The sequence below is a fragment of the Cetorhinus maximus genome, chromosome 12 (genome assembly GCF_964194155.1).
Source record: "Cetorhinus maximus chromosome 12, sCetMax3.hap1.1, whole genome shotgun sequence".
Taxonomy (NCBI): domain Eukaryota; kingdom Metazoa; phylum Chordata; class Chondrichthyes; order Lamniformes; family Cetorhinidae; genus Cetorhinus; species Cetorhinus maximus.
Genome location: NC_135890.1, coordinates 12590619 through 12615102, shown reverse-complemented (window position 1 = coordinate 12615102; position 24484 = coordinate 12590619). Strand labels below are relative to the sequence as shown.

General features: G+C 44.3%; 2 protein-coding genes across 2 annotated transcripts in view; one reads left to right on the top strand and one right to left on the bottom strand.

Moving 5' to 3' along the window:
* fbxo18 (F-box DNA helicase 1) overlaps positions 1–1351 on the bottom strand; it is a 47764-nt gene extending 46413 nt beyond the window's left edge. Inside the window, exon 1 of the mRNA XM_078553031.1 lies at positions 1301–1351. Coding sequence (XP_078409157.1) covers positions 1301–1310 — 10 coding nt within the window. The 5' untranslated portion in view covers positions 1311–1351. The remainder of the gene's footprint in view (positions 1–1300) is intronic.
* Positions 1352–3537: 2186 nt separating this feature from the next.
* Positions 3538–22785, top strand: ankrd16 (ankyrin repeat domain 16). Its single transcript, XM_078553032.1, has 7 exons — positions 3538–4277; positions 9122–9342; positions 13134–13176; positions 16373–16481; positions 18069–18230; positions 20715–20793; positions 22605–22785. Exons 1-7 carry the CDS (start codon positions 3940–3942, stop codon positions 22763–22765), a joined length of 1113 nt encoding a protein of 370 aa, XP_078409158.1. The 5' UTR covers positions 3538–3939; the 3' UTR covers positions 22766–22785.
* The last annotated feature ends 1699 nt before the right edge of the window (positions 22786–24484 follow it).

Below are 24484 nucleotides of genomic sequence, written 5' to 3'. Positions count from 1 at the left end.
GCAGGATGTAAAATTCTGCCCTTAAGTATCCTACAGAACAGTTGGAAGAGATTGGTTTATCACTACATCAAAATGTTGCTAAACTACCAGAAATAACCGGATTGCAACAGATGGAAAGAGTTCAGGTATCCCAGCAAAAGCAGTTGATAATACATTGATCACTTTTTTAAAAAAAAATTCATTAATGGGATGTGGACATCACTGGCAAGGCCAGCATTTGTTGCCCATCTCTAACTGCCCTCGAGAAGGTGATGTTGAGCTGCCCGGCTTGAACCGCTGCAGGCCATGTGGTGTAAGCACACCCAAGGTGCTGTTTGGGAGGGAGTTCCAGGATTTTGACCCAGCGATAGTGAAGGAACAACGATATAGTTCCAAGTCAGAATGGTGTGCAAGTTGCAGGGGAACTTGCAGATCGTGGTGTTACCATTCACCTGCTGCTCTTGTTTGTATAGGTAGCAGAGATCGCGGGTTTGGAAGATGCTGTTGAAGAAGCCTTGGCAAATTGCTGTGTTGCATCTTGTAGATGGTGCACACTGCTGCCACTGTGCACCAGTAGTGGAGGGAGTGAATATTTTTAAGATGGTGAGTGGGGTGCTGATAAAGACGGCTGCTTTGTCTTGGGTGGTGTCAAGTTTCTTCAGTGTTCTTGGAGCTGCACTCATCCAGGCAAATGGAGAGTATTCCAGCACACTCCTGACTTTTGCCTCGTAGATGGTCAACAGGCTTTGGGGAGTCAGTTGGTGATCGTTTGCCACAGAATTCCCAGCCTCTGGTCTACTTTTGTACCACAGTATTCTTTCAATGAATAAAAAAAATGATAATTATCTGATGACAGCTAGGATTGAAGGTTACAGGAGAAACAGAGGTGAACAATAAATCATAAGTCGAAATGGAATAGTAATTTCAATCTGCAGTTGAACTGGACAAAAAGAGTAATGCAGAAATCAGCAGCTGGCCTCTCTTCACATTAGCCTAGAAAGATAACCCAGGTGGCTACCTGGGTCATCATCCAGTCAAGTGAGCCCAGCTTCTTGATTTTAAAATGGCCCTTATTTTAATCAACATCACCCTTTAAAATAAATAACTGCAAATAGTTAAACAGGTTTGGAATCCATTTCGCTTCTTCAGATCCTAAAACAAGGGTAAGAATTTTTAAATTGACTACTTTGTTTCAACTATTTGTCTAATTTCCTAAATTAATTATTCTCCCAGCATTCCACTTCTGAATCCTGTCTTGAGAAAGAAGCAATTCAACGCTATTGAACAGAGGAGAATACAATTTAAATTGAGATTTACTCACAATGAGTCATCGTAACATGGGTCACACTGCCATACCTATGACTTGGGCTATACAAGCTGTAACATAAGAAAAAAAATCACATTAAATCCTGGTAGAACCCCAATGGCTCAGTTATTCAAGGGGCAGACCAGAAATGTTTTAGTTCCAATTCCCAGTCTGTGCCAAACTGGCTGACCATAGCCAGGGGGGCAGTAAGGGTATTACGCTATCAGTGCCCTTGGGCAAGAGGAAAGTGACAAGTGTGAGTGCAGGAATGTCAACAAGCACTGGTATCAGACTCCCAGGGTTGAATAGAAATCACAGACTCAAAACAGCACAGATAGAAGCCATTCATTCGGTTTATCATGCCTGTGAAGCCCTTTGAAAGATCATTCCAAATCACCCCACTCTCCTGCTCTTTCCCCATCACCCTGTAAATACTTCTTTTTCAAGTATTTATCCAATTTCCTACCTAAACTTACTAATCAGAATCACAGAATTGTTACAGTGCAGAAGGAGGCCAATCGGCCCATCATGTCTGTACCGGCTCTCTGAGCATTTTAACTTAGTACCAATCTCCCGCCTCTTCCCCCGTAAACCTACACATTATTTAAATAGAAACAATCCAATGCCCTCTTGAATGCCCCAATTGAACCTGCCTCCCCCACACTTCCAGGCAGTGCATTCCAAACCCGAACCTCTCGTTGTGTGAAAAAGATTTTTCTCACCTCGCATTTGCTTCTTTTGCAAAACACTTTAAAAACCGTGCCCTCTGGTTCTCGATCCGTTTACGAGTGGAAATGGTTTCTCCCTATCTACTCTGCCCAGGCCCCTCATGATTCTGAAAACTTCTATCAATTCTCCTCTTAGCCTTCTCCTCTCCAAGGAAAACAATCCCAACCTCTCCAATCTTTCCTCATAACCGAGGTGTCTCATCCCTGGAACCATTCTTGTAAACCTCTTCTGCACTCTCTCCAATGCGTTCACATACTTCCTATAGCGTGGCACCCAGAGCTGTACACAATGCTCCAGCTGAGGTCTAACCAGTGTCTTATATAAGCTCAGCATAACCTCCCTGCTCTTGTACTGTATCCCCCTATTAATGAAGCCTAGAATACTGTATGCTTTAGAAACAGCTAGTGAATCTGCTTCCTTCACCCTCTCATTCAGTGTGTCACCTATGTACAGTCTTCCACTCAGTCGCCTCATCCTAGTACCCAACATAAATTTGAACAGCCCCTACCTATGTTTTGCCCCCATGAGCTTGCCTGGGGATTTACTCTGCCACACAGACCATCATTACCTGGGGAAACGGAGGCCAGCTGGAGTTTGGGGGGGTGGGGGAACCATCCTCGCAGAATTTAGTTTGAAATCCAGGACACGGTGCAGGACACTCAGCCACGGTAACCTGCCCCCTGCTTGATTCATTAGGTACTCACCATGTCCAAGGCACTCGGGCTGGTTACATCCTGCAGCTCGGTGTGGATTCAAATCGCCTCCCTCTTGCTTCTCCCGAGGCATGTTAAAGTCAGAGTTGACGTTCCCAACTCTCCGGCTGTTCGGGATTCCCACGCCCAAGGTGAACTCTGCCACGGGATTCTCACGCTCACTTGCACTTCCCATTAACCTCATACGCACAGCAGGTCCTATTGGCTGCCACTGACCAATCAGAGGGGGAGAAGTGGGTGGGATCTTTCCGGGCAAGTTTAGTTCCATTCCAGGACAACTGCACGCTTTCCATGAGTTTTTGTGCTGCCTGGCTCCCACCACCTCTCGTTGATAATGGTTGCCAAACTTGTCCGGGTGAGGGAAGCCACTGCAGATATTGACACTGTCCTAGGGGAGTTCCGCGAAGAGATTGATACACTCCTTGGGCGTCCCTGCTAATAGTCACGTACTTCTGGGACTCCCTTGCAAGTATTGACACATTTCTAGAGAATCACCTGCAAATATTGACACATTTCTACAGGATCACCTGCAAATATTGACCCACGTTAAGGAGTTCCCTGTAAATATTGATAAATGCCTAGGAGTACCCTGTAAATATTAATTGACAGGGGGAATTAAAAATGTCAATTCACTTTGTCAGCCTATACATTTTTTTTTATATAAGAGCGCTCTTAAATAAAGGAGAGTTCGTATTTTTAATTGTTTGAAATTCTGACAGAATCAAACTGGAATGGACAAAACGTCCACCAACCCCCCAAAATATTAAGCTGCCACTTGCTTTCGTGATGTGACCTGGGCATGTTTTTAGTCGGTCCGTGACAGTCTGGAGGGGGAGCTGAAAGACAAGCGTGTGTGTGTGTGTGTCTGGCTGAAAGCAAACGGAGCTGGCCAGCCTATTTAGTGATGAAGAGTTATATGCATGAATAATACCCATCAGGGTGTGGTACAGTACGAGAGGGTGATAGCCAGCACTGGGCACCTTACCCCTGGGAGGGAGTCAGTAACCTCAGGGTAGGGAAAGGCAGCAGAGTTTCAAACAATGAGCCTGTCGGGCTGCAGGATAAGGTCCTGTGACACAAGTAGATGAGTTTGTATACAGATTGTTATAAGTGAGAGTGGACATGAAATGCACAATATTTTTTTGTTGCTGGAGCTATTTTTTTCTGGGGGGGATGTGGTTGGTTATATGCTTAGATTAAAACCCGTAACCAATGGCCAGTGAAGGCAAAATTAAGCACCTCCTTAGAGTGATACAAGAAGGCAATCTTGTCCTCCTTCAAGAAGAGGTGCGCAGAGATGAGAGTGTTCGAGCTGCAGTGCTGAAGGGTCACTTTGGGAGGTCGGGAGACACCGTGCTGCATTATGCTGTAAGGCACGGGCACCTGGAGATCCTAAAATACCTGGTGGAGGAGCTCGGTATCAACACTGAGCTGGCCAACAGCGATTACAAGCGGGTCCTGCATGAAGCGGCATCTATGGGTCACCGAGAGTGTGTGAGGTACCTGATTGCTCAAGGGGCCAGGATTGACTGTTTGAAGAAAGCTGATTGGTAAGTGGCAGCACTGTTGGATAACAGCAAGCAAACTGTACGGCATGTACATCCTTTCTCATTTCTCCTATCTGAAGACTGCCTGCATCATCAGCTGTACCCAAATCCAGAAGAAGTCATATTGGGTGATTTTTTTTTAATGCGTTCACGGGATGTGGGCATCACTGGCTGGGCCAGCATCTACTGCCCATCCCTAATTGCCCTTGAGATGGTGGTGGCGAGCTGCCTTCTTGAACCACTGCAGTCCCTGTGGTGTAGATACACCCACAGTGCTGTTAGGGAGGGAGTTCCAGGATTTTGACCCAGGGACAGTGAAGAAATGGCGATGTAGTTCCAAGTCAGGATGGTGAGTGGCTTGGAGGGGAACTTCCAGGTGGTGGTGTTCCCATCTATCTGCTGCCCTTGTCCTTCTAGATGGTAGAAGTCATGGGTTTGGAAAGTGCCAAGGTCGAAGAAGCCTTGGTGAGTTGCTGCAGTGCGTCTTGTAGATGGTACACACTGCTGCCATTGTGCATATAAGGTGGAGGGAGTGAATGTCGAAGGTAGTGGATGTAGTGCCAATCAAGCGGGCTGCTTTGTCCTGGATGGGGTCCGGCTTCTTGAGTGTTGATGGAGCTGCACTCACCCAGGCAAGTGAAGAGTATTCCATCACACTCCTGACTTGAGCGTAGTAGATGGTGGACAGGTTCTGTGGAGTCAGGAGTTGAGTTACTTGCCGCAGAATTCCCGGCCACTGTCCTGCTCTTGTAGCCACAGTATTTACGTGGCTGGTCCAGTTCACTTGAAACATTAACTCTGTTTCTCGCTGCGCATATGTTGCCAGACCTGCTGAGTTTTTCCAGCACTTTCTGTTTTTATTTCAGATCTCCAGCATCCACAGTATTTTGCTTTTATATTAGCTGTTCCCTTCCCAGGTGGACAAGTGATGACCTCCCTTCATCTCTCTCAGGTGGATGTAAAAGATCCCATGACACTATTTCAACGAGAAATCCAGAGGAGTTCTCCCCTGTGTCCTGGCCAATAGTTAATCACTCAGCCAACATCACTAAAACAGATTATCTGGTCAATTATTTCATTGCTGTTTATGGAATCTTGCTGTGCACTAATTGGCTGCTGAGATTCCTGCATTACAATAGTGATTATAATTCAAAAATACTTAATTGGTTGTAAAGCATTTTGAAATGTCCTGTTCCTTTTCAAAACAATGCTGTGAGATCTTTTACAGCCACCTGCCTCAGTTTAATGTCTTGGCTGACAGTGCAGCACCTCTGACAGTGCAGCACCATCTCTGTACTGTACTGGAGCATCAGCTGAGGCTATGAACTGAAGTGGATCTTGAACCTTTAACCTTCTGACTCAGAAGGGACTGGGTCACAGCTGACACCTAGATGGTATATAAATGTTGCATGTTAACCCAGCTTTGTTCTGCTCATTAGTAAATTCTGTTTGATTTTTTTTCTCAGTTTACATTTTGGTGTTTCAATTGCTTAGGGCTTTTGGGAGTATAGTATTTACCAATGATTGTAGGTGAAGGAATAATATAAACAAGATCAAAACATCGGACAGGAAGGTGGACATCATCATGTGACTGGCACTGTAGCTTGTTTTCTGGTTACAGAATACAGTACATCACTGCGCTGTTAGCGGCTTCAATTGTGGTGTTGCCCTGCACCCATAAGACCATAAGACATAGGAGCAGAAATTAGGCCATTCGGCCCATCGAGTCTGCCCCGCCATTCAATCATGGCTGATAAGTTTCTCAACCCCATTCTCCCGCCTTCTCCCCTTAACCTTTGATCCCCTTACCAATCAAGAACCTATCTATCTCCGTCTTAAATACACTCAATGACCTGGCCTCCACAGCCTTCTGTGGCAATGAATTCCATAGATTCACCACTCTCTGACTAAAGAAGTTTCTCCTCATCTCTGTTCTAAAAGGTCTTCCCTTTAGTCTGAGGCTGTGCCCTCGGGTCCTAGTCTCTCCTACTAATGGAAACATCTTCCCCACGTCCTCTCTATCAAGGCCTTTCAGTATTCTGTAAGTTTCAATCAGATCCCCCCTCATCCTTCTAAATTCCATTGAGTATAGACCCAGAGTCCTCAAACGTTCCTCATATGTTAAGCCTTTCATTCCTGGGATCATTCTCATGAACCTCCTCTGGACCCTCTCCAGGGCCAGCACATCCTTCCTGAGATACGGGGCCCAAAATTGCTCACAATATTCTAAATGTGGTCTGACCAGAGCCTTATAAAGCCTCAGCAGCACATCCCTGCTTTTATATTCTAGTCCTCTCGAAATAAATGTCAACATTGCATTTGCCTTCCTAACTACCGACTCAACCTGCAAGTTAACCTTAAGAGAATCCTGGACTAGGACTCCCAAGTCCCTTTGCATTCCAGATTTCTGAATTCTCTCCCCATTTAGAAAATAGTCTATGCCTCTATTCTTCCTACCAAAGTGCATGACCTTACACTTGCCCACGTTGTATTCCATCTGCCACTTCTTTGCCCATTCTCCTAACCTGTCCAAATCCTTCTGCAGCCTCCCCACCTCCTCAATACTACCTGTCCCTCCACCTATCTTTGTATCATCTGCAAACTTAGCCAGGATGCCCTCAGTTCCTTCATCTAGATCATTAATGTATAAAGTGAAAAGTTGTGGTCCCAACACTGACCCCTGCAGAACTCCACTAGTCACCGGCCGCCATCCTGAGAAGGATCCCATTATCCCCACTCTCTGCCTCCTGCCAGACAGCTAATCTTCTATCCATGCTAGTACCTTGCCTCTAACACCATGGGCTCTTATCTTACTGAGCAGCCTCCTTTGCGGCACCTTGTCAAAGGCCTTCTGGAAGTCCAAGTAGATAACATCCATTGGCTCTCCTTTGTCTAACCTACTCGTTACCTCCTCAAAGAATTCTAACAGATTTGTTAGGCATGACCTCCCCTTGATGAAACCATGCTGACTTTGCCCGATTTTACCATGCACTTCCAAGTATTCTGAAATCTCATCCTTAATAATGGACTCTAAAATCTTACCAACGACTGAGGTCAGGCTAATCGGCCTGTAATTTCCCGTCTTTTGCCTCACTCCCTTCTTAAACAGGGGGGTTACATTAGTGATTTTCCAGTCCTCTGGGACCCTCCCTGACTCCAGTGATTCCTGAAAGATCACCACTAATGCCTCCACTATCTCTTCAGCTATCTCCTTCAGAACTCTGGGGTGTAATCCATCTGGTCCAGGTGATTTATCCACCTTCAGACCTTTCAGTTTTCCTAGCACCTTCTCCTTGGTAATGGCCACCATACTCACCTCTGTCCCCCCGACTCTCTTGAACTTTGGGGATGTCACTCATGTCTTCCACTGTGAAGACTGATGCAAAGTGCCTATTCAGTTCCTCAGCCATTTCTTTGTTCCCCACTACTACTTCTCCAGCGTCATTTTCCAGCGGCCCAATATCCATTTTTGCCTCTCTCTTACCCTTTGTATATCTAAAAAAACTCTTGCAATCTTATTTTATATTACTGGCTAGTTTACCCTCATATTTAATCTTCTCCCTCCTATTTCTTTTTCAGTTGTCCTCTGTTGGTCTTTGTACCCATGTACTTGCAGCAGAGCGACACCAGATGGTGTGGAAGAGTGGCCTGAACAACAAAAAGCAAAAAAGATACAGATAATGGGAATCTGAAATAAAGACAGAAAATGCTGGAAATATTCAGGCAATTCCTCTACAGAGAGATTAATATCCCAGGTGTAAACCCTTCCTCACAGTGAGAACAAATTAAATGTGAACCGTACTTAAGTAGGGAAAGGGGGGAAATGAAAAACATTGCACCACACTACACAGACCATACACAGCACGCATGACACACACCCCCAACACAAACACACCGGAGGAGTGCAGAATGCTGAATGGAAGGATGAGGTGCTATGCCCCAACCTTCAAAAGAGCATCATTGGAACAGTGCAAAAGGCCAAAGACAGAGAGGTGGGAATGGGACAAGGATTTGAAATGTCAAGCAACTCGAAGTCAAACACAATTTCAGACAGGCCAGAAGTGTTCGTCAAAACAGCCATTTAATCTGCATTTGGCTTCCCCACCACAAACAGCGTATACAATGTCCTTGTAGTGAACCTTGTTTAGTCCACACTTGCAGTACTGTTCTGGGTGTTATATTATGCACAGGAGAAGGTGTCAAAAAGATTTACTAGAATTGTACCAGAATTATGAGGTTATAATTAGCAGGAAAGGCTCCCTGTATAAGAGAAGGTTGAGAGATGACCTTATACAGATGTTTTAAAATTATAAAGAGATTTGACAAAGTACATATAGAGACTTGTTTGGGGAGACAAAAACTATGGGCCATAAATATAAGATAGTCAATAATAAATCCAATAGGGAACGCAAGTGAAACTCCTTTACCCAGGCTGTGGTTGGAATGCAGATCTTGCTATCCCAGGGAATAGTTGAGGCGAATAGTATGGATGCATTTAAAGGGAAGCTAGATAAATGCATGGAGAAAGGAATAGAAGGATAGGCTGAGGGTTAGATGAAAAAAGGTGGGAGGAGCATAAACATTAGATCGGACTAGTTGGATTGATTGGTCTGGTTCAGTGCTGTACAATCTGTGTAACACTGGGTTGGAGATAGTGCATGTAAATTGCCATCTTGCCCTGGAAGCCCTGGGCAGTGGCATGGGAGACGGAGAATGAACAGATGACTTTCCTGTTCTGAATGACCCTGCATTACACCCAGTGATACATTTATCCAATGAACCACGAGGGTGGGAGCGGAGAAACTTCTTAAATGCAGGAAGGGTTAACTTCTCTGATTACCCTGCAGGACACCACTGATGATGGCTTGCACAAGAACGAACCTTGAGGTGATTAAAGACCTAGTTGAGAGTGGAGCGAGCCTAACCCTGAAAAACAAGGACGGCTGGAGCAGTTTCCATATTGCATGCCGAGAGGGTGATCCAGAAATTATCCAGTATCTTCTCGAGGTCAGCTCAGGTATCTGGGATGTGGAGAGCAAAATAAATAGAACTCCTCTACACACTGTGGGTAAGATGAATAGGGACCTGTTCTGGTGTTATATGTGTAGTCTGTACTGAATGGTAATGCACAGTGCTATAGATGAATGGTACACAAGTTTATTGTAACATAGGAACAGGAGGAGGCCATTCAGCCCCTCTAACCTGTTCCGCCATTCATTTAGATCATGGTTGATCTGTATCTTAACCCCTTCTGTCTGCCTTGGCTCTGCAGCCCTTAATATCCTTTCTTAACAAAAATCTATCACACTCAGTTTTAAAATTTCCAATTGACCCCCAGCCCCAACTACTTTTTGGGGGAGTGAGTTCCAGATTTCCACAACCCTCTGTGTGAAGAAGTGCTTCCTCATATCACCCCTGAAGGGCCTGGCCCTGTTTTAAGGTTATGCTGCCTTGATCTGGACTTCCCACCCCATCCCTCAGCAGAGAAATAGTTTCTCTCTAATGACTTTATCAAAAGGGGAAGGGCAGAAAATACCAATTTCAAGGGCTGGGGTTGTTTATGAGCCAGAGAAACTAAGGTGAAGTGTCAGGAACCACAGTCTCTCAGTGTTGGAAAAGTAAAAGAGAAGATGAGGTAAATCAGGCAGTGATTGTGACTTCAAACTTGAGTTTTAAAAGCCTATTGGCAGTAAAAGGGAGGGAAGATCAAGGTGAGAATGATCGAGGCTCACTCCAAAGAAATTCTGCTCCCACAGGCAAGGCCTCACTCCCTACAAACAAAAAATGTGACCTTATGCGTAAATTATTTTGGGGTTGCAACAGAACCCATTTTATATCTGACATGTCCGGTGGAGACAGTGTAGGGTACCACAAAACACTCCTGATCTTTCAGACTGAGAAGGAAATAACATAAATTCACAGGCTGAAAGGCACACTTAAAAGTTTATTCAGCAGAAAGATTAAATAAAACAAGATATAGCCAGATTGTTTTACCACCCTCCCAACCTTTGGCCTGGAGTGTGTCCTGGCACCAGTAACAATATTATTCTTTATTTTATAAGTTTCCTTTTTCTTATAGTTTAATTCATTCTTCATTGTGACCCCTTAAACTTCTTTTTATCTTCTGTTTGATGACACTTGGGCAACCCAGGATCTCCTTATTGGTTTATTTACAAGAAGCAACATTTTGCTTAATCTTTTCAAACAAAACCAATCCAGAAGACTTGGTAATTCTGATAACTTGGATCACACATTAGTGAACGGAAAAGGGACTGAGCTCCACTGAGCGCCCTACCAGACCCAGTCATAATTTGCATTAGCTTTGAAGCCCAAATGGAGACAAAGGGGGTTCATGATAGCAAGAACTGTCAATCAAAGGGTACGGGAACAACCCCTCATAATCTAGACAAACTTTCAGGGACTTCCTGTCGAGTCAATTTTTGAAAATTTTGGCATTGACTGCCAAGCCCAATTTATTACCCATCTATAGTTGAACTTGAGTGGGTGAACCAAGCTAGTGTAGACTGGAGTTAGATATAGGCCAGACAAGGTGAAGGTGATAGGTTTCCTTCACAAATGAACCAGCTGAGTTTTTACAGCAATCTATTTTTTTTCTTTCATGGGATGTGGGTGTTGCTGGCTGGGCCAGCATTTGTTGTCCATCCCTACTTGACCTTGAGAAGGTGGTGGTGAGCCATCTTCTTGAACCGCTGCAGTCCATGTGGTGGAGGTACGCCCACAGTGCTATTAGGGAGGGAGTTCCAGGATTTTGATCCAGCGACAGTGAAGGAATGGCGATATATTTCCAAGGCAGGATGGTGAGTGGCTTGGAGGGGGAACTTGCAGCTGGTGATTTTTCCATGCATCTGCTGCCCTTGTCCTTCTAGGTGGTAGAGGTCACGGGTTTGGAAGGTGCTGTTGAAGAAGCCTTGGTGAGTTGCTGCAGTGCATCTTGTAGATGATAAACACTGCTGCCAATGTGTCGATGGAGGATGGAGTGAATGTTTAAGGTGATGGATGGGGTGATAATTTCATGGTCACTTCTAACTGGTACCAGCTTTCTCCTTTCTAAGGTTTTTAAAAACTGCATTCAAATTGTCATAGTGGGATTATGAACTTCATTGCTGCTGGGTTATTTGTCCAGGTTTCCAGACTGCTAGTCCACTGACATAACCACAATAGTGCAGATTGCATAGATAAGATTGATTGAAGTTTGTTCAGGATGGAGCCCAGGCACGTGGCAACATGAATGTGAGACACCTCCACACTGCAATAGGATCCAACAGATTAAGACAATGTGCTGTTTTAGAGTGACCCCTGCAGTGCCCCATACAGTGAGCTACTGATCTCGGTTAAGCTATCAAAATAAGTGCTATCTGTGAGCCCACACTTCCTCAGCCGCTTCCCATCCTGGGTCGACTGTGCTACAAATCAGGTTGACCTGAACTCTCCAAGAATTAAAGAAAAATCTCCAGGACAGTGGCTCGAGCAACCAGGAGACAAATCTTAGGGTCAGTAAAGTGTGTGTTTTTTTCACTTTCTATGAACACTTTTCATTTATTGTAGAAATCCTGGAGGTGTAGTGAGGGGAGGGGTCGTGGGGAAAAGACTGCTGGACCAGGCGGGGGAGTTGGAGACAGGCGTGCATTTGTTGAAACTTCCAGGAATAGACCCAACCAGAGACCTAAAGAGGAGCTTTGGCAGAGGCCTCTCACTGGGGGCTGGGGATGGTGGGAGACAAGACAGTGGAGCCCTGCAGAAGATATAAGTATGAAGCAATCCTTCAAGGGTTATATCCAATCAGAGTGAATGGCAGTGCTATTGAAAAAGGAAAAAAATCCATAAAAATTGATTCTTTACCCTGTTGGTGGCTGGCTCTCTAGGGTTTCCTTGTTGCTAGGCAATGGCTGTACTATCATCAGTGAGAAGCATTCCCTTTGTGACTCCATAGAATGCAATTCAAGCCATGATTTCAAAACAGTCGAAATGGCAGGAAGCCCATGTATGATGAGTCCCCAAAGGATTTTCATTGTGAGAGGAGAATATTTGTCCTTCAAACACACTAAAAAAATTGTCCTGAATAATTCACCTAGATGCTCACAATACATTTGAAGAAGGCAATTTGCAGGGAGGCTGAGATTTTTTTTTAAAATGGTTTTTGTTCTTTTTCTGCCCTTCGTCCCCTCCCCCTAAGATGTTGATTCCTTTTTAGGGTAGAGTTCCAAAGGTGTTGATCACCCTCTTGTGTCTCATCTAAGTCAACATTCTCCATGCGGACGTGGTAGTGGTTATCTTACTGGACTTGTAATCTAAAGAATGAGTTCAAATCCCATCGAGGCAGCAATGTGATGAATGACCAGGTAAACTGTCCTAGTAATATTAGCTAAGGGATAAATATTGGCCAAGCAGACAGGAAGAATTACCCTGCTCATCAATGTTTTCTATGTCCACCTGAGAAAGCAGACCAGGCTTCGATTTAGTGTCACATCTGAAAGACGGTAGCTCTGACAGTGCAGCACTCCCTCAGCACTGTGCTGGAATGTCAGCCTAGATTTTGTGCTCAAGTCGCTGGAGTGGGACTTGAACCCACAATCTTCTGACTCAGAAGTGAGTGTACCCCCCACCGAGCATAATACCGTGCATTGTTTATGGCTCAGCGATGTTTTATTCCAAAGCGATAAGTCTTTTAGACACAGATCATGTTGTGCATTTAATGAATGCAATTTTTAAAAAAAATGTTTGGCAAAATGGTCTTTCAGCAAACACAATGGGCCCTTTGAGATGTGGCTTATTATGGACAGCATCTCAAGAACAGTACTCATTGATTCAGCTTGCAAATGTTTTTTTATTATTATTCAGCTATGCACGGACACTTTGAGGCTGCAGAGCTGCTTCTAGAAAGGTAAGCTCCTTTTCACAAACAGGAAGAAGTCATTTACTGAAATACGCTGTATAGTAACAATAGTTACAGAGTCTAATCCCAAACTTTGCATAGACAGTGTCACACAGTGTTAGTAATGGCACAATGTCACCAAAATGGTTTGCTCCGTGCCTGATGCCAGGCGGGTTTCGCTGTCTGCAGGCCAAGCTGGATATTTGGAGAACGCTGCCCATGTCCAGTCTGGAGCTGGGGGTCAGCGCAGATGTTGTTTGTTTTGGTTTGGTGCCCCTTCACCCTGTGCCACAGATATCCGACTTCGGTGGAAATGTGTCTGCGAACATTCAGCCCTGCTAACTTAGCCATGCTGAGGTTTGCAGTGGTGCAAACGAGGAACCACTCGAATACAATCTCCTGCCAAAAGTGCAGAGTGTTAAGTGTATCTTATGAATACTATTGCATCCTTGTTGTCCGAAAGCTGGTTCCTATTGTCACCATAACTGTAATTCCTGAGCAGTTTCATCATTGTGTTAGAGTACTGTAACTGACAAGGATCCATTGTATGTTGAAATCAATTGAAAATTCTGCAGCTACAGAATACTAGTTTGTGTTTTTAAAGTAGTTTCTTTTAGTTAGTCATGCTTAGGAAATTCTGTGTAGCAAAACTTCAATGCGGTGTTTAGGGACAAGAAGCAGGTGCTTTCATTTTTGGACAGCTTATTGCTCAGATTTCAGCAAAGATTTTATTTTTTAAATTATTTAGTAGTGTCAGCTCTCTGGGTCACACTCTCGCCTCTGAGTCAGAAGGTTACGGGTTCAAGTCCCACTCCAGGACTTGAGTACAAAAGTCAAAGTTGCCACTCCGATGCAATAGTGAAAGAGTGCTGCGCGGTTGGAGGTGCCGTCTTTCAGATGAGGTGTTAAACTGAGGCCCCTCTCAAGTGGACATAAAAGATTCCATGGTACTATTGCAAAGAAGAACAGGAGAGTTCTCCCTGGTGTCCTGGCCAATATTTATCCCTTAATCAACATCACAAAAACAGATTACCTGTTCATTTATCACATTGCTGTTTGTGGGAGCTTGTAGTGCACAAATTGGTTGCCACATGTCCTACAAGGCAACAGTGACCATACTTCAAAAATACTTCATTTGCTGTAAAGCACTTTGGGACATCCTGAGGTTGTGAAAGGCACTTAATAAATGCAAGTTTTTTTTAATTGATTCTCAGGGTGTGGGTATCACTGGCTGGGCCCTGTTTATTGCCTATCCCTAGTTGCATAGTTGCGAGAAGGTTGGTATGACGTTACTTGAACTGCTGCAATCCTTGTGGTGATGGTGTCCACATGATGTTAGATAGAGGAGTCCGCAATATTGACTCAGCACCAATGAAGGAATACTGTTATATGTCCCAAGTCAAGTTGACGTGTGTCACGAAACTATAATGTTTTTCATAAATATTGTTGTAGGCTTATGGATGTGAGTGTGGATGGTTCTGTCTGTGTGACTGATTTAATTGAATTGGAGTCTGATAAACTGCAAGGTTGAAATTATCTAAAGAAGTTAGGTGTAAAAAGGCATTTGGAATGTTAATGAGTAAACATGGATGAGGGCAGCATGTAGCGTGTGAAGGAAATTTGCATTTTGATAAGTGGAAATGTGTTTGGGTTTCAAAGGGTGGGTAGGGTGTTTACAACTAACAAGATAAACAGGGCAAGGTTATTATGTTTGTTTATCCCAAAAGGAAAGAGGCCATATCAACAACATGAAAGATTTTTATATTATGGGAAAAGTAAATTTCTAAAGACCTGTAGAACAATGGAATTTACAGATTAAAGAGAGAGAAAACATATATAAAGAGGAATGGAAGACTATGTAGGGTTGTGGTCGAGTGAGATCGAAGGTACACCATGTGAAGCAGTCCTTGGGGGAAAAGCCGCCAGCCACTTTAGCAGAAGTCTGCTGTGTCCAGTAACTAAAGTTGTGTTAAATGCCTTTGGAATTCCACTGTTGAGTGGGTGCTGTGGTAACTTTGCTGGGTTGATCTTATAATTTCAAATCAATTTTGGACTGTTGCCTTAAAGGGGGTGAGTAGTTGGGAGCCTGTTTAATTAAGAATTTTGGGAACTGTTAAAACTAAATAACCATGCAACTGTAATCTTTGTTTTTTTTTCCTTTTGTTAATAAATGTTTTAACTTAATTTTAAAATCTTTAAAGGTGTTAGTGGACTCAATTCTTCGGAATTCAGTGCATAAGCCTTCTCATAATAAATACAAATTCCAAAACTGTTGTGATAGCGTGGCCAGGTTCCCTTGTGGATTTGGTCCACCTGGCACATATCACCTACCACGTCGTAACGTGTGACTTGGAGGGGAAATTGGAGGTAATGATACCCCACAATGTTGTTTATCTTTCTCTTGGTCTGTTGATGCCTAGCATCCTGTAGATTGTAACTGCAGCCACTGCACTGGTGGAGGAAGAGGGTGGAGATTTGAGTCCAGTAGCGGTAGAGGCACCAATCAAGCAAACAGCTCTGTCCTGTAGAGCTTCTTGAGTTTTGTTCAATCACCAGCCATCTGGGAAAGCAGTGACAATTCCATCACACTCCTGACCTTGTAGATATTGGAGAAGCTTTGCAGGGTCAGGAGATGAGACATTTGTCAAAAAGTACCCTCCAATCTGCTGCTATAACCAGGACTTAACTGGTCCAGTTAAGCTGCTTGTAGTGGTGTCCCCAAGATATTGTGGGTGAGGACTCAATGATGGTGATGTCATTGAAGATCAATCGGACTTTTTCTTGTTCAAGATGGTCATTACCCGGCATATATGTGGCACGTATGTTGCCCACCGCCGTTCAGCCCAAGTCTGGATGTCGTCTAGGTTCTCTTGGCGTAAGCTGCTCACTGCCAGAGGAGTTGCTAATGGAGCGGATCACTGGACAATCACCTGTGGACAGCCATACCACAGATTGGGCCTTACCCTACTGGGAACGCTGCCCGCCACAGAGTCACTGGAGGGATGGGGAAATCATTCAGGGTATGTGAGTGTTGGCAGCAAATGGGGAGACCGTTGGTCTCAGCTGTGATCTTCCATTCCCCACGGTTGAGTAATCTTACAGTATTCACTTGAGCCTAGGCTGGAATTTGAAAAGTGGCTTTTTATTTATTCATTGGGGCGTTGAGCACTACAGGTTTGAAAATGTTGTTCTCGGTTGTTTGTAGGTGCGGTTACAAGCCAGATGCCAAAGACAGCTGTGGAGTCACTCCGTTCATGGATGCAGTGCAGAATGGCCACATTGAGATTGCTAGGCTCCTACTGGAGAAACACAAGGTGGGCAGTGATCTGACTTGCTAAGTAGAGTGTAAAATGTGTAGAGTTCCAGGTTGGGAACATGTAGAGAAGTCTGTATTTCCAGCACTGGAACAGGAGTAGGTCATTTGGCTCCTTGAGTCTGTGGAATCAGTCACAGCTTGGACTAACATTGCACATTGCATAGACTGTCCAGCATAGAAACAGGCCATTTGGCCCAACTGGTCTATGCCAGTGTTAATGCTTCACGTGAGCCTCCTCCCACCTTACCTCATCTAACCCTATTGGCATATCCTATTCTTTTCTCTTTCATTTGTTTATCTAGCTTCCCCTTATTTGGTTCAGAAATAGCCTCAAAATGCTTACTATTGAGCTTTTTAAAGGCATTTCTACAAACAGCCCTGGACACCCATATCTGGGAGCGTAGATGATGATTGAATGCTACGCGTATATAAACATGGGGAACTTGTGTGTATGGCTTTTACGGGGATTAATCAAGCATAACTGCTCCCGGCATTAGTGCAGAAGCTGACTGGAAGACTGGGTGGGTTTTAATAAAAGCAGCAACCTTGCATACCAGCTCTTTGTCCATTTTTCAGATCAGTTACACCTGTGAATTGAGCAAAATCAATTGAAAAGTTACATAAAACCTGTAGCAGAGAAACCAGCCTTTTGACCCTGTTAGGCTATGTGAGTGGGTACACTCCACGCGAGCCTCCTCCCACCCTTCTTCATCTAACCCCTTCAGCATATCACTCTGTTCATTTCTCCCTAATGGGGAGAATTTCTAGCTCGTCGGGTGGGTTTGCGTGCCCGACCCAACCGAGGGTAAGATGGCACGCGATGAGGTCGGGCGAGCATTTCAACGTCTTCGGGCACTCGCACGATATTTCAGTCGACGGGCGCGCGCAGGAATCGGCAGCGCGCCCGCCGACAATTAAAAGGCCTGTTAAGGCCATTAAAAAGGTAATTGAAACACATTTTTCGCTGCCGGTCCAACCTTACGGCCGGCGGGGCAGGCGAGAAGGCCAAGCGGCCTTAGCATTTTCTAGGAAACCTCATCCACGGGGCGGGATGAGGTTTCCAAAAGCATACGAAAATAAAATAAAAATTTTTACGTTTCATTTATAACATGTCCCTGCTCAAGTGACAGAATTTTTTATAACATTTTAAAAATCTTTATTTTTGACGTTTTAACCTGTTCGTCTCCCTGAGGCAGCTCTGTGCCTCAGGGAGCTTTTCCAGCATGCACCTGCGAAGTTTGCACTCGCCCTCCTCCACCTCCTCCCCCTCCCCTCACCCCCACACACAGGTAGCACTGAGTGCTGCCATGTGCGACTCACGCTGGGGCGGGCCTTAATTGGCCCGCCTGTGTGAAACTGTGGTCCGGCCCCGATCACAGGCGGCATTCGGCTTCCCGCCCGCCCCCGTCGAGGGGAAAATCCTCCCCCCATGTGTTTATCCAGCTTCCCCGTTTCGTCTATCCTATTTGCCTCAATGTTGTTTGGGTAAATTAGGTCTTCCCTAATCGATCAGGTACGACGATAGTGTGTAGAACTATTGCGCGTGGTCAAGCTTGGTAACCCACAAACCCATCATCTGTTTCAGGCCAATTACTCAGCCACTGACGCCTTGGGGGCTCAGTCACTGCACCGAGCCACGGTAACAGCACAGGACGGAGCCATTCGCTTCCTGGTCACCGAGCTTGGTGTGAATGTAAATGAGAGAGCCACGGATCTAAAGTTAACAGCTCTGCATTACGCGGCCAAGGTCAGTTGTCAAGAGATCAATGTCAGGGATAATTGCTGAGCTCTGTAGGTACGCTGCCCAGTTTTCATGGCAGCAGCCTTCCTAAAAGATCTCGGTGAAACCAGGCTATTGTCTCTGTAATGCCCACGGGTTTGTTTAGCTGCACCCGTTAAAACATCATCTTACCGAAGGTTCTGCAAGACCATTTGGAACATGCAATCAGACCACAATTAGTGTGGCTTGTCTTTGGTTTTATGAGATTCGGGAGAGATGGTGGCGTAGTGGTAACGTCACTGGGCTAGTAATCCAGAGGCCCAGGCTAATGTTCTGGGGACATGGGTTCAAATCCCACCACAGCAGCTGGAATTTAAATTCAGTAAATAAATCTGGAATATAGAGCTCATCTCAGTAGTGGTGCCCATCAAACTATCATCAATTGTTGTAAAAACCCAGCTGGTTCACTAATGTCCTTTGGGAAAGCAAACCTGCCATCCTCACCTGTAATGTGGCTGACTTTTAACTGCTGTCTGAAATGGCCTAACAAGCCGCTCAGTTCCAGGGCAATTAGGGATGGGCAACAAATGCTGGCCTTGCCAGTGATGCTCACATCCCAAGAACCAATAAAGAAAAAAAAAATGGGTTATATAAATAACTTAGAGAAAGCCTGTGTTAAAGGCAAAATTAGCCAGCTGTGATGTCTCTGTGAAATTCCTTCTTTGGCAATTATTTTGTGGTTATCCAATCTGTGTTGACTGCAAGGCAACGATTCCCTAACCAGCTTACTCAATGTGGGTGTCTGACCTGAATCTATTTTTGTTCTTGGTGTCTATCCATGTCTAGCTGCCTATAATACAGCCCATTATTCGTTTCCGTGGTATCCTGCAGAGTGCTATTTAGTGTGAATTCCTCTCGGTCAGAGCAGTCCAAAAGTCCAACTTTCAACTCCTGCCGCGTGGTTGGAAAGTGTGATCACCACTGGGAGGAGACTCGATTTCGGGGCCGTCAGCCGCTGTTTGCTGGAATGTCAGGCTGCTCAGATTCTCCACGTTACAGTCAATCTTCAAATTCGCAGCTTCTCCATCTGCTTCTGCATTGAGGGGTTCTGGCACACAGATGTTAGGCTTTCGATTCAGCCGACCTCTACACAAGATGGTATGCGTGGTGCTCAGCCAACAGACAGCTTATATATGTAACTGCCTGAAGCAGCAATAAAGATTTTCTGATTGCTGTTATTTCAATAGAGGCGATTAAGGTGGGCCACCTCCCAGTGTTAAGATAATGGCAATCAGCAAATTAAGGCTACTCCCTCGGTTTGTACATATCGTAGAGTTATACGGCCCATCATGTCCATGCTGGCCATCAGGCACCTGTCTATTCTGACTGTTGATGGAACTTAGGAATCTATATATCGAGTTGGCTGGTAGAGTATCTGTCAAAGCTGATGGCCAGGATTTTGTGGGGTTGGCAGGGGTCTCGCCCACAGGTCGGAGAACCGGCAGTGAACCCCCATCAGTTCCATGGAGCAGGCCCAATGGAGTCATTAACGAGCCTAATTGACATTCTGCTGACGGTGACCTGGAATCCCAGGTCAGCCCCTTCCACCCTCCGCTGCTGGGAGACTGATGCGAGGTCCCTCCCACGATTAACTGGGCCCTGCGCCTTGGTTCACGCCACAACGGACTACATTAAATCCAGCCCTATGTTAACATTGTTTTAGCAGGGGAAGATTCTGCCTGGTAAATCTTGTGAGGACATGATATATAAAACGCAATTCCCTCTGATGTAGTTGACTTGGATGTTCAGAATCCACATGAAAGGCTTTAATTAAACTGAACACCGCATGAATCCCGTGTGAAGAAGTGACTGCATAGTGGGATGGCAGGACCGCCAGCCCCCACCCCTGCTGCTGCACCATAACCCCCAACCCATCTTCCTCAATTGGAGTTAATTAGGCGTGTAGGGCAGGCTACCAGCAAGGTTTCTGCTGTCAAGAGGGAGCCCAATGCAGCAAGTAAGTGAAATGGGAACATGCTAACAATGGGGAGGTTACTGCAGCAGCAGAAGATTTCCGTCACATAGTTTAGAGGCAGAAGTGTGCTAAAGGCTAGGAACAGAGAGCGCCAGTGACTGGTGTTTTGCTAGAGTGACATTGTTGTTTTGGGGATCTTTAGAGGTGGAACTTCTTGCTGCTGATAATTGTTTGTCTGTATTGAAAATCATAAGCATTCAATTACCACAGAAACTGCATTAGCATTTGATGCTTTATTAAAGGATAGAAGATAGACACAGTCATGTCATCTAACTTGTTTACATTTTACAGCGGTGTAAAAATATACTTAGAATTAGTGAGGCCATTTATATGTTTTTTATCAGACTAAGTACTACTCATTAACAGCAACCTGCAGGAAGAAGGCTGAGTAACTTTGTTTACTTGTGAATTATTTGCAGCAAACCTATTCATCGTACAATTGCTCCAAACCTGTGCTTGTTTTACTGTCTTTAAAGGAGGGGCATGCTGGCACTATAGAGACTCTGCTAACATTAGGAGCTGACATACTTGGAAGGGATGTCAAAGGTCGCTCTGGTAAGTTCTTTATTTTAACGCACTCGAGAAGCCAAGGCCACTGAGTACAGGACACTGCCGTGGCTGAAAGGAGCAAGGGGATGTTCACATTGGCTGCCTGCCCCTCTCCTGCAGCTATGTCCACATCCAGGTGCCCTGGAGAAGGAGCACATGGTGTCTGCCTGTACGCCTGAGTCCTTGTGCAACCGGTGGGCAGCAATGGGACTAAATTGTATTGCGGATACAGAAAGTAATATTATGGTTTGATAAGCTTCCTTTGCCTTTATTATAATTTGGAGTTTATGGTTTGTGCTGCTTTAGCTAAATTGAATTTGGTTGATGGAAGTCATCCTAATTGCCAGTCAGGATGTGAAAGCAGTAAGGACATACTGGATTTCATCCAGCTTTCTTTTTGATAAAAAGACAAAGCTGCCTCACGCCTGAAAAGACAAAAGGGAGCGTGGATTTCACTCGTTTTGGCAACATAATAAGCAGGGTGCAATCACTACCCAGCCCTCTGACTCCAGCACAATCCATCTTTCTGGATAGGGCTTCACTCCTCACTGCAAGTAAAGGAAATGGGACAGTGAGGACATTGCTGCAGCACCAGAAGATCCCTGGCACATGGATGAAAGATGCAGAAAAGCTCCCAAAACTAGTATGGCCACAGCTTTCATAAGCCTTGGCCTACACATAGGCCTTAAGTGGAGGTGGAGGAAGCCTCATCTAGGCCCTCTTCCCTCCATCACTAGGCTCTGATGACATTTTTGTGTTATCCCAATAATAAATACCTGATAAAAATATTGCTTTTCTCCCCTCTTTTTAGCATTTCTTGGGTCAGTTAACATTTTTGCGTCAGAGAGGGTAGGCACATCTCCTATTGACTTTCTACATGAATGTTTCCTGACGCAGTCACTAGAGAAAGAGAAAACAGAAGTCTAAAGTTATGAAAGTGAGGAGATGGTTATTTTGGGTCTTTTGTGTTATACCACAGACCATTGGTTATGGATTCTCCCTCACAGTTCTTCAAATGGTGAGTTCTGATATTACCCCGTTCGCCGAGTGGGATAACACTGAGCAGAAATATGATCATACCCCACCAGGACTGTGGTGACATCTGGCGGTGCTACTCAGCTCTCCTGTACAACACTGACTGTTCTAGGAGTGACATAAGCATTGACTAGTTGTCTATCTTCTTTCTCAGAGTACCTGGGGGGTTTCCTGACCTGTGAAATGACCACTCGAGAAAAAAATTTGAAGTAAGAAACAAAATGAAAAAGTTCTAAAAATACAAGAAAATTTTAAAAAATGAACAGGAAAAGAGGAAGGAAATGGGTAGAAACAAAAGTATCGTTTATATTTGCACTTGCAGTGTGGTTTTTAAAATATGTTTTCTGAACATAAACGGTGTCAGCCATGGTTCAGTGTTAATGCACTCCCCTCTGAATTCAAAGGTTGTGGATTCAAGTCCCACTCCAGAGGCTTGAGCAGAACATTTAGACACTGTCAGAGGTTCCATCTTTCAGATGAGACGGTAAACTGAGGCCCTAACTACCCTTTTGGGTGGAGGTAAAATATCCCAACGGGACTGTTTGAAGAAGAGCAGCAGAGTTTCTCCCTAGTGTCCTGGACAATACTTATCCCTCAAACAACATCGTTAAAATAGATTGTCTGGTCATTAGTGTTTGTGGGAGCTTTCTGTACCCAAATTGGTTGCTGTATTTCCTACATTGCAGCAGGGACTACACTTCAGAAAAGTACTTCATTCGCTGAAAGCGCTTTGGGATGTCCTGAGGTTGTGAAAGGTGCTATGTAAGTTCTTTCTTTTACAGCTTTGCACATGGCTTGTGCAGGCCAACATACCAAGTGCATAAGACAGCTTACCGCTGCTGGATTAACTGATTCTACAGATCACAGTGGAACACGAGCAAGCCAGCTTCTCAAGAAACCCGAAGCACTCAAGGATCTGGATGACATTACAGACTGTAAATAAAAGATATTTATCCAACACTATCTGCGGTAAATGTCTACTTTTTGACATACAGTACTTCAGTTTGAATGTACTCACTCCTGCCCCCTCCATTCCCCTGCCTGTTCTGTTGCTTCTACTTTGCCAGTTTCCTGCCACTGAACTGAGAAATTGGCCATTTAGCTTTTTGTCCCCGTTGTGGAACTCCATTTAAGTGCAGATTGACGCTCCATTCAAGCATAGAGCCATGCTGGGAGCCTGCAACTGGTAAATTCACCCTTAGATATCCCAATTTAAGGAATGGTAACATGAATTAGTAATCCAAAGACCTGGATTAATGATCCAGGGACATGGGTTCAAATCCCATCACAAAAGCTGGAAAATTTAAGTTCAGTTAATAAATTAATCTAGAAAAAAAGCTAGCATCAGTAATGGTAACCATGAAGCTGTCAGGTTGTCAAAAAAGCCATCTGGTTCACTAATATCCTTTTGTGACAGACATCTGCCATCCTTATCCAGTCTGGCCTGTATGTGCTTCTGAGACACACACCAATGTTGTTTTCGCTTAATTGCCCTCTGAAATGGCCTAGCAAGCCATTGAGGGCAATTAGGGAAGGGCAATAAATGCTGGCCATCCTAACATCCTGTGAATGAACAAAAAAAAATACTCCTGCAGTTTTAAAACAGCGTATTAACAAACTTATCATGCATAATACCACAAGAGACACATTAAATACTTCTCCATTTTACTTCAAGTGTCACGCTGCAAATTTGTTGTCACTCAACAGAAAATGTTGCATAGAATTTACAATGTAGAATCAGTCCTTTCAGCCCAACTGGTCTATGCTGGTATTTATGCACCACACGAGTCCCCTCTCACCCCTCTTCACCTAATCCCATCAGTATATCCATCCAAATAAAGAAACAAAATCAGTGATTTGGAATTTACAGCAAATCGAAATACACCATTAACATATGAATTGGGATGTCTTTAACTTCTAATCTTCCTAATCACACTTTACATCAAAAAGTAATGAAAACTCTGAAGAGCAATTAAAATCTGACCCCGCCCAGTGTTTACTTTAACAGCAACGAAACTCAACTGTTATTAATGTATTTCTTGCGGTACTGCTTATTGAGTTTGAGGCGGTGACCAGATTGTAGTTTTTACAAGTGTTCTTGTGAGCTTAGGAGCAACCAGTTAAAAACCACTGATCTTGTCAAACCAACCAATCAGGTAGATTTTTGCGTTCTCCCTCATGAAATAAGAATGGCTTCCTTAAGTACTGAAAACAAGCTTAGGGAAGGCTGCATTGTCAGCAGTGCTGTCATTTCGATGAGCTGTTTAACCAAGTTCCCATTTGCCTGTTCAGGTAGATGCAAAAGGGTATGATGGGGTTATTCAAAACAGAGCAGAAAGTTCTCCCAGTTTCTGGGCCACAGTCATCTCTCAACAAACACTATCTAAACTTGATTAATCATATGGTATTTGTGGCACTTTGCTGAGTGTAAATTGGTTGTCCTATTCATGATTACTTATTAGTGATTACACTGCAAAAGTAATTCATTGACTATAAGATGCATTGGGACATCCCAAGGACAAAAAGGTGCTATAAAAATACAACCAAAGCATGCATTTATTTAGTGCCTTTAATGTAAAATGTCTCAAGGCTGTACACAGGAGTATAAACAGACAGAAAGTGACCCTAAGCCAAAGAAGGCAATATTAGGGCAGGGGAACAA

Excerpts from the sequence above, each read along its gene's own strand:
- ankrd16 (XM_078553032.1), top strand. The coding sequence starts at position 3,940 with ATGGCCAGTGAAGGCAAAATTAAGCACCTCCTTAGAGTGATACAAGAA. Across the intron at positions 9,343-13,133 it reads AACTCCTCTACACACTGTGG|CTATGCACGGACACTTTGAG; the intron begins GTAAGATGAATA and ends ATTATTATTCAG. Across the intron at positions 13,177-16,372 it reads GCAGAGCTGCTTCTAGAAAG|GTGCGGTTACAAGCCAGATG; the intron begins GTAAGCTCCTTT and ends GGTTGTTTGTAG.